This window comes from Melanerpes formicivorus, unplaced genomic scaffold, assembly GCF_026170545.1.
Source record: "Melanerpes formicivorus ecotype bairdi unplaced genomic scaffold, bMelFor1.0.p_v2 SCAF_161, whole genome shotgun sequence".
In the NCBI taxonomy this organism is placed as follows: domain Eukaryota; kingdom Metazoa; phylum Chordata; class Aves; order Piciformes; family Picidae; genus Melanerpes; species Melanerpes formicivorus.
In genome coordinates this window covers 392,536-402,749 of record NW_027142513.1, presented here as the reverse complement: position 1 = coordinate 402,749, position 10,214 = coordinate 392,536, and the positions used below count along the sequence as shown (strand labels likewise).

Sequence of the window (10,214 nt, the reverse complement as noted above, 5' to 3'; positions counted from 1 at the left end):
AAGCCAAATGGAGAGAAAAAGTCTCCAGAGATGAGAATTGTCTCGCCACAGGTTGTATCTTCCTCTGCGTACTTCTTGCCCTGTGTTGTGCCCGAGTATAGAGAGCACGAGAGAGACGCGCTGGTGGACGAGGGGAAAAGGTCTCTGGAGAGAGAAATTCTAGGGAGGTGAGTTGCCTCATCTGTGTTTGGGACCTTCTGGGCATGCCTCAGGTAGCCAAGGCGAGCGAAAGACCAGGCATCACAGGAGACAAGTAAAGCAGTCTCGACAGTATCAGGACAACAAAATGGATCGGTGAGGTCTCTAAAAACCACCTTAGCCCCCGAGGAGCAAAGGCAAGTGACTTAAGGCCATTCCTCCCTGGGACCCGGCAGGGTGCGAGGCGATCCCTGGTTTAGGCTACCGCCACTGATACACAGTCTGGCGCTGGGGACCACGCAGCAAAGCGGATGTCTCTCGGAGCCGCTCTAGGTTATCGCTCCCCTTCCGCCAGGATGAAACCCCTGCTCCTCCTGGGGCACAGTGCACCTGGGGCTGAGGAGGGGGAAAAGAGAAAGGAAAGGTGAAGCAAAGGGGGGGGGGGGGGGGGGAGGGAGGGAGGGAGGAGGGAAAGAGAAGAGAAGAAAAGAAAGGGACACCTTTAAAAGTTGAGCAAGGAACAAAGTGGGGGAAGTAGCCAAAAAAAAAAAAAAAAAAAAAAAAAAAAAAAAAGGCTCTGTGTTCAGGCTCGCTGGTAACTTCTCGCTCCCTTCCCTCCCCTCCCTCTCGTGCACACCACACACACAGACTTGTATTTTGCGCTGTCGTAAAACCCACGTGTCCAGCCCGGAGTCTGCCAGAGCCGAGCGAAGAGCCCGGGCGCGACTGCGATGCGCAGCCACGGCAGAGGGAGCCCGGAGACTCGGAGCTAGCCGGTCGCCGGCACCTGGCAGTTAATCAGCCCACTTTCCTGTGGACAAAGGCCAGGAAAGTCATTCCTCTCAACCTTCCTCCGGCTTGGAGGCTCCCCGGGACTGCCTGCACCTCCGCACGCCGACCGCGCCACAGACCTTCAAGGCGCACGCCTCTCAGGTAAGGCAGCTGCGGGACCGGTCGACCGGCGAGGCGCATGATCCCGGCCCCCCTGCCTCTCCCGGCACAGTCAGCCCGGCCGGCGACGCAGTGGGTACGTTTGCCCGGGGGCAGAGTACTGCCGGATCTTCTCCTCTTCCTGCAAACGCTTGTGTGGAAATCAGAAGAGTCTGGAGAGAAAAGAATCGCACCAGTGTGCGTGGGGCTGAAGTTTTCCTCTCCTCCTCCTCCTTCCCGCTGTCATCTTTGAGAGGCGTTTGCTCACGCGGGAGAAGGAAGGGAATCAAAGGGAGAGACACAGCTTGCTCCGGGGACAGGGCGAGCTGCGCTCCTTGGGGACAGTGGGCTCTGCAGCCGCGGGTGCGAGGGGCCCGCCGCCGCTTCGCCCTGTCCGTGCTGCAGGAGAGGAAGAGGGGAAAGCCTCGTCGTCTCCCCGGGCAGCACACTTCTCTCGTGTCCGCCGTGGGGCTTTTCGGGCTCAGGTTCTCATTTGCCACGCCTGACAGGGGAAAGGAAGTGGAGGGGTTACGGTCTCGCTGCCCACCCCGGGCAGCCGGCACGGGAAGTCTAGGGCCAGCGTGTCGGAGCGCTGGGAGCGCTGCGGGGTCGAGGCGGCCCGGCTGGGGCGGGGCGGGGGTCTCACGTCTGCTGTCCCCTTCCTCTCCGCTCCGCAGGCAGCGCGATGCTGAAGCCCGGTGACCCCGGCGGATCCGCGTTCCTCAAGGTGGATCCCGCCTATCTGCAGCACTGGCAGCAGCTTTTCCCGCAGAGCAGTCAGCTCAAGAGCAGCGGGGCCCTCGCCCAGCTCCAGCCTCCCGAAAGAGCCGAACCTTCGGCTGATAGTCTCCGCCAGCGCCCGGCCTCCCTTTCCTCCTCCTCTTCCTCATCTACTCCGTCTTCCTCTTCCACGTCCTCTTGCGTCGCCGCAGCTTCGCTGGCCGGCCTGACCTCCCTGCCGGTGACCCAGCTCCCGGTCTTTGGACCACTTCAGAGCTCAGAGCCCCCGGCCGGGGGAGCGCCCGCTCCCCTGCAGGGCAAGGACTTGTGCGGGGCCGGCAGCGGCGGCAGTAAATGCAGCGAGCGCGCTGCCGCTCGGTTCCGGTGCACGGCCGAGGAGCTGGACTACTACCTGTATGGGCAGCAGCGCATGGAGATCATCCCTTTGAATCAGCACACCAGTGACCCCAACAACAGTACGTATCGTGTCCCTTCATGCACTCCCCGACCTCCAGCCTTCACCTCTCCCTGTACCGTGTCAGCCTAGGGACCGCAGTCAGTGCCTGTATCCCTCTCTCCATCAGGGGCATCCTCCGATCTGCCCTTCCCTCCCTTGAGCTGATTTTGCGTGGTTCCCAGTGCTTTCAGGAGGTAACCCCGTGGTATCAGCCTTCCTTGCCTGAAACCCAGTTCCTTCCCTGAAGGCACACTTCCTGGGGAAGGATGCTCTGGGGGCAAATTTCTGTTGGAAGGATGCTTAGGAAAATTGTTTCAGAAATGGTTCAGAGAAACTTGCTGTTGCTTTCTTGCCTTGCTTGTCTCGCTGGGTTAATGCCTGGAAAGCCCGGGCTTCGCTGAGTATCCAGAACTCAATTAGTCCTCCGAGCTGGGTAGGGGAACAATTGCAGTTTTCATCAGATGGAATAGAGCAGTTTTCCTCTCTCTTATCTCGGTTTTCCTTTCAGACCTCGTTAACACCTCGCTGTTCCTAGTTTTCACCCCTACAAGAAAGTATGACATGGTCATTTAATAAGAGAAGACGATTTTCTATATAAAAGAGGTCCTCCAGATGAGTGCTCAGAATTCATATAGGTCTTGGTGGTTAGAAAATGTTTAATACATTTATTGTATGTTTAATGCTGTTACCAGTTACAGCGTTTTGAGGGTAGAGGTACATCCCTATTATTAATCATCTGTATCAGCTAGAGGTTTGTGATTTTAGAATTGGGTTCTTCCTGTCTTTTGTTCCTGTATCTGGCAATGCTACATGACCAAGGAACTTTACAGGTGAAAATAAGTAGATGAACTCTATTATTTAATCAGATTCATTGCTAATATTCAGATCACACAGGATGAACATTGGAACAAGACTTCAGCACGTGCACTTTTTCCTTAATGTTTCTCAAACTTCTATATGGTACTTCTCCTCTCCCCTCTTGCCACCCCCCCAAATGTCTGTTTAAGGAAGGCTATTGAACAGACAACTGATACCCCAAAATAGCAATTCATAACCATATGTCCAAACAAAATGAAGAATCATTTAATTTCAGATGTGGAGTTTGTTTTGAAAGTTTCCATAAAACTCTGTTGTGTATTAATTAAACTGCATGAATACTATCATAGTCTTAATTATTGTGCCTATGTCTTAAAAAGCAGAAGGAAAGTTGATTCTAAGTTTGATGGGGATTCCTCCTCCCCAACCCCTCTTTCAAACAATGCAAATATTGGATACCAACTTTGTTCTGAGAGACCTCCTTATGCTTAGTTTTACACCGTTGTGAAACGTGTTAGGATATTTTCCATTTTTGGGTGCAGAAAGCCTAATTTCACTTAATTCCCCTTGATGGAATCTGAAATCAACTTTTAATGACCAAGCAAACCGTTCAGACAATACATGTTTTACTTCTCGGCGCAGCTCTGTACATCAGCAAGATAAAGGTTTTAAAACGAGAAGGAAAGATAAAAAAAAGCTATTTGGTATGGGAAAGTTTTTAAGGAGTGAGTGGAATAATAGCACGCTGCAGAGTCCCAGGTGAAACCTGCAGGGTTTCTTCTCCACCGTGATGTTGAAGGTGGACTCGTGAAGCAAACGGTCGATCGCGGGGAGGCCGCGCGTGGGCCGCGTCCGGCTGGGACAGGGCAGGGCTCACCCTCTGAAGGTCGGGGCAGCGTGTTGCCACAATGATCTCTCCCGTTTCTAATGCAACGAGATCTGAATAGTCTGTTAATTGAACCAGTTTGCAAGGCAAGTTTTGCTCCAGCAAAACTTTTTAAGCTGACTGTTCAGTCTTCTGTGTTCACTCCTTCTTAACGCACAAAAGAAAAAAAAAGATAACTGTGAGGAAGGGGCGCGGGAGCTGCGGTCTGTGCCGTGCCACCTACTCTGCCCACACGCACCGTGCGAGGCGCAGCAGAGCAAGATGCAGGGAGCGGCCTGGCCACCCCTGCCCGAGCGCCTCGGGCGTGACACAAGGAGCAGGACTTTCAGCTGCTGTGACTCCGTCCTTCACACCTCGTTTTGTACCCGAGGAGGTGGCCTTTGGCGGGAAAATAGGTTGGTGTTGAGAGAAGAGAGCGAGTTTGAGTTATACTTGCTTGCTGTCCAGGCAGTCCCATGGAAACTCCGAACAAACAGGGTTCGCAGCCTGGCACAGAGACCCACCGCGCAGGGTACGATGCCTCCGCCTCGGCCTCGCGCGGTTGCATCCGCCGATTTGTGATTGCCGTCAGGCCCCTGGCTGCCGGCTGTTTCGCGGCTATTAGTTTTAAACGTACCTTCTGCGCGAACCGAGCAAGCTCCCCGTTCCTTTTTCTTTCCCTAGTGCTTCCCCTCTCCCCCAAGCCTCTCCTTCTTCTCTGGGGCCGATCACATAACCCACTCACTTTCGCGGCAGTATAAGCCCGTCGTGTTTACGCTCTCGGGAGAGGCGCCCGTAAATTTCGTTGGTGTCTTCGACCGCTCCCCAGGCGCCCACCCCGGCGTCGAGGGGCAGAGGGAGCCTGGCAGGCAGGCGGCTTTCGCTGAAACTGTGGCGGAACGGCCTTCGTTCCCGTAGAGCTCGGGAGGCACCGGGGCTACCGACTGTTCGCACCCTGCCCGCTGGGTTTCCCAGTGCCTGGACCAGCTGTCCGGCTCTCAGCCCAGCTCCGCAGCGTCCAGCCCGATTTCCCAATGCCCGACCCGGCTCCTCAGGTCCCGGCTCGGTTCCCCAGCGCCCGGCCCGGCCTGGCGCCGGGAGGCCGCCGTGGGAAGACGGATGGGCGGCGGTTTCCCTATACACGCCTTGATCGTCATATATCTTTGACTATGGCACTATCTTAGGCGAGGGAGGGGACGACGAGGGCCGCCAAGGAGCTGTGGGTTAAGTGTCTGTATGTAATTGTTTTAAACTGAAAGAGGGGAAAAAAAAACCCCAACAAAACAACCAAGAAACAAACCCCTAATTAGGGCCCTGCAGCCTTTGCCCCCAGGGTAGTAAAGGGGATTATGTTAAACCCCTGATAATGCGTCAGCCAGCTGGGGACCGTTCTCTCCCCAGGTCTGAAGCTGGAAGCCTGAGGGTGCTTCTGGGCACCGGAGGAGGGGCGCTTGCGACGCCAGAAGATCTCCTAGGGTGAATTCAGGGGGTGCGAGGCGAGCTTCCTCCCGTGTAGATTTTCTCTCTCCCCTGGGTGCTGAAGAGAGGCTTTTGCCACGGGAAATCTGCGTCTGCTTTACCTTCGCCAGAAAGCGCCAACCTGCCACTTGTAATAAATACGCTGTGTAAAACAAAACTGTCATGCAAGCAAGCAGTTTGCACGCCTCTTCCCATTCAATTTACGGTGAGACAGTGTATATATAACATGTCGTGAGGTGGAAAGGTGTGGGGAATATTTGGACTTTTTTTTCTTTAGACTGCTGGTAACCTGTATGATTTAGCTATTTTACATCATTAGTTACCCAGCACCCTTAAACATAGCAGATAGCCATACATTAGATTGAGGTTAGAGAAGGTGGTGACTGTTTATTTAGGGTGATAAAATGGTCCATCAGCAGTAATCTCCATCGATATGTGCCACCAGGAGATGAAGGATGAGGGGACAAGCCACAATTAATTGCCCTATAGTTTTGTAGGAGAGAGTGGAGCTGGTGCGGACTGAACTTCGATCTCCTCTCCCTGAGCCTATTCATCATCTCTACACGGTATATGGGGGTCTCTCAGGGGCAGGGGGTGGCAAGGTTTATCTACACACAATATTCTCCTTCCCTTTTAATACCTGACACAGAAATTTAATTCATTCATACCTTCAGTCGAAGGCAGGGAAAATCAAACTCACCTCCTTCAATCCGCCCCTCACCCGCCTCGCGAAAATAACCCGAAAGCCGCACGGCGAGCGGGACGGTGCCCCAGAACCTCCGTTCCACGGTCCAGGATGTCACGCACTGTCATCCTCGGGGGAGCTTACGAGGCTGTGCCTGACCTCTCGACCGGGGGGCGCGGGGTCCTTTCTAACTGACCTCCCTACCGGAGGGCATGGACCCTGCAGCAGTTCTTGCCCCGGCGCGGAAACGCTGCCTGGGGTAGAGCAGCAGGGCCCACGGTTCGTCTCCATCTCTCCGCGGTGGCGGCTCCACTCCGGCCGGGGTGGGGCGGGGCAGTGAAAGCCCGGGGAGGAGTCGGTCCGGGACCCGGGAACGGCGGGCAGAGTAGGGCCGGAACGGCCGGATCGCGGAACTGGCCGTGGCTCTGCACCCCTGCGCCTAGATGCGCCCCCTGGGGCAGCGGCCTCGATCTCCGCAGCAAATGTTTAGGATGAAAAAAAATAAAACCAACCCACACCCCGAAAAAACCATTAAAGGAACCCAAGGGGAAAGTGCATCCGTGTTTTGTTCACTCGAAAGCTTGCCCTTAAATCAGGTAGTTTGAGAAATCCTGTGATTTATTTAGTGGAAAGAAAGCGGTGCCAGCTCGTCGATGAGGAAACTGAGGCATGAAGAGCCCGTGATCCTTAAGCAGGCTCTGGCCCTCAGGAAAGGAAAGGATACTGCCTCGCTCAGCCTGCCCTCCGTTTTAGCTAGGTACTTGGGCTCAGGCAGGAATGAAGGGCTAGCTGCAGTGATTTATATTTGCAAATGACTAATACCATGTGAAATGATGGCCACTTACACTGGATACCTGCATGCTTCCTGTGAATTATGAAGCAGAGGGTCAAGAGGCCACCTTCTTTAATACCAGCAAGCTGCAGGTATCCACTGTAACTGCACCTTTGAAGCATATTATTGCCAGGACAAAAATGTATTTCTTTCATTTATTGTTACAGCTGGTTTGCTGGTTAAAACACTATGTTGAACCCTACCTTTAGCTGACACAAGCTTTCTCCTCTGAGATTTCCTTTAAAATATGCAGTATAAGTGTTACTTAGGTCAGACAGTGCTTAGAATTATATTTTGGGAGCAATGATATGTCTTATCCCTTTTGCTTAGGTTTAGTACTTGTAAGCGTACTCATGTGGTGTTACAGTGCTGGCATTACACTGTGTTCACTTTTATGGAGGCAAATAAATGATAACATAGTGTACTCTCCCAAAAGAGCCACACGAAACAGCTCCACTAGGATTTTTTTTTCTTGCTTTTTCCTTGCTTTAATGCTCCCATCTATAGAGCATGAAGACATAACGTGAGAAAATGACCTCTTTCCAAAGAGTCTGGATGTGTCTAGGCCTGCAGTGGAACAGTCACAATGACCTTACTTTCTGCATCTCCTGATCTTAGTAGGAGACATTCTGCTCTGGCTGCAGTCCTTCTTGCTTTCTCCATTTTCAGCAAATCCATCAGTTTCCCCACATTTCTTGCTTCTTGTCTTGACTTGGAGCTCAACTGATGTTATTACAACAAGTGGAAATATTAATTTTAGCAGTGATTGAAGGCCTGTATTCACACAGGCTACTCTGAGGCTGAAATAGAAGGAAGGGCACAGTACATCCCTCCTTATTGCCCTGTGTGGTAGTCCTCTGGAAAGCTCATTCTTATCTCACCACATCCTTGTTACCTGAATTCCCTACACCTGTGTGGGTCTTGATGGTTGACAGCCAGTTTGGAGACCCTAGTGAAGTCAGCGGACCATAGCACTCTTCTACTCAAACTCTACTCTTCTATGTACAATTAAGCAAGTTGATTATACCTGGAAGTATCCAAGAAGATGATATTATTGATGTTTTATTTCAGAGGGAATAGCGTGCAAGTCTTGAAACGCTCCCTTTTTTCCGTTGTCTGATACTAAAGATTTCATTCCCCTGTCCTTTGAGGCAGACTAACCCACTACTTATAGTGACAGTCTTTAAATGGGTGACATAACATTGGTGAAAGTGTGCTTGGGTCAAAGTCTTTCATATATCATTACACAAAACTTTTAGTCATGAAAGAGAAAAAGATAGTAGTAACTTTTTATTCAAGGCATGGTGAAATATATCTAGCAGGGCTTCCACTCCTTGTAACATTTTCAAAGTTTTACTTGTACAATTTCATAAAAACTGAAATTAGATGTATAAAGTATTCAAGCAAGACAAATCTAATTACTGCTTAGTATTAAAGACAGATCCTTTCCCTCTTATTAACAAGCCATAAGCCAAAACATTTTCAGAAGATGTCCACTTTTCCAAATTTTCACCTTTGGCAGGACAAAGGGAAAGGAACACAGCAGGAGATCAGATACTGCTGCTGCCAAGCTTAAAGACAGTACCAGTGTTTTTGGATAGCAGAAAATAAATATCACCGTGTTTGACTTAATTTCTGTAAGGGTAAAGGACAGTGACACAAGGTTCATTTATGCTCTTCATCAATGTCTTAATTTCTCTTCCTTAAAAAGGTAGAAATAAAATGCTTTATCCACACTCATGCACACATATTGCCAGGACGAAGTGAAGAAATCCTTGTTCTCAGAAGATAATGAAAGCTGAGTGAGTGAAAAATTATGCATGTGTGGTGGCAGAATGCAGGAAGATGACCCTGAAATTGCCTCAGTGAGTCAGGAAGATGCTATAGTACATTTCATGTAAGTTGCTACAGAGACAGGGTGTCTCCAAGAAAGTAATTAATAATTGGGTAGCTGGGAGGAGCATTACACGTCTAGAAGATGGTCATACAGTGTAAACAGGATGGGTTCATGGTCCTGCTCTGCCTTCTAATTGTCATCATGGTTAGACATTCTCTCTAAGCCCTGTTTTCCTGTTGGATATTTTCTTTTTTTCTAACTTGCATGGTAAGATATCAGATTTATTTAAAGTGTATCACATACCAATCTGTTTGGGGTTGTGTTCCCCCCCTTTTTTTCCTATGAGAGATCCTTTCCTATAAGATCAATGCTAAACTCCAGTGTAGCCAGCTGCTGAGATCTCTGGATATGCCAAAACCACAGGTTTTCTCGATGCCTGGTTTCCAAGGAAAAAAAAAAAAAAAAGATAAAAGATGTTGTGGTGATACCTCACTTTCCAAACTAACTGTGGAAATAACAACAATTACAAAACAAAAAAAAAAAAGCAAGCAAACAAACAAACAAAAAAACCCTGACATGTACTTGCTTCTTTTTATTCATCATGTTTGGGAATGGTTGCAGGAATATCTGCCACATAATAATATTCTCTCAGAGCTAACCAGAAACCTTTTCCCTGGAGTCCTGCAAATTTCATCCTCCAGCCACCTCTAATTGACGTGGCTGAATGAGCAAAACCCCTCTGCAGTTGCGGCTTAACCCAACAAAAGAGTCATTCTGTGACAGGGATTATATTGTTAAGGAAAGGCTGTAACTGTCCAGCCAAAAGCACATTTTTGGCCAGTACAAGCATGGTCCCCACCAAGGGGCTTGTCCTGCGGCTGCTGGGGCATGCTGTCATACCAGCAAGGGCTCTGTCTCCTCTGTGCAGCATTTTGTGGATGGCATGGGGTGAGTTCCACACACAGGCCTTCTTCTGTAGGGGCACCATCAGGATAATGCACAACTCAGGGCTTGCTTCCTTGCTTTCTAAGACCTGTGAATAATGTTATGGGGAGAGAACTTGGACAAATAACCACTGAGTAAGGACACATACATTTCCTGCAGGACTGGAAGGTGTAACAGTTTTGAGGGAAATTATCTTCCACATGTAACTTTCAAATACTGTCTTGTTGCAGAATGCATCTGTTTTTATGGCACAAATTAAAAGAGGATGACTGGACATAGTGCTTAGAAAGTGTATCTAAACTTGGAGTACAAAAATAGCGGCTATGTTTTGAAGATGCAGAAGATGAAGGCTCTGTAGGAAAGAAGACTACATAATGCATAGTATATCCACCTCTGAAGAACAGCTTAGTCAGTCCCCCTGAGAATTGAAACTGGTTACAGGCAACCTAGCAAGCCTAAATATGTGTCTTAGACCAAGAAGTTCCAGTTTCTGTGGTGAATACTGTGCTT

General features: G+C 50.0%; 1 protein-coding gene across 2 annotated transcripts in view; it reads left to right on the top strand.

The window, feature by feature from the left end:
• Positions 1-853: 853 nt before the first annotated feature.
• PRDM6 (PR/SET domain 6) overlaps positions 854-10,214 on the top strand; it is an 81,444-nt gene continuing 72,083 nt past the window's right edge. For both annotated transcript variants that reach the window (XR_010991216.1, XM_068168954.1), the window contains exons 1-2: positions 854-1,071; positions 1,746-2,264. Coding sequence is in view for 1 of the 2 variants with exons in the window: in XM_068168954.1 (XP_068025055.1) it covers positions 1,754-2,264 (511 nt within the window). In the remaining variant the exon portion in view is untranslated. The remainder of the gene's footprint in view (positions 1,072-1,745; positions 2,265-10,214) is intronic.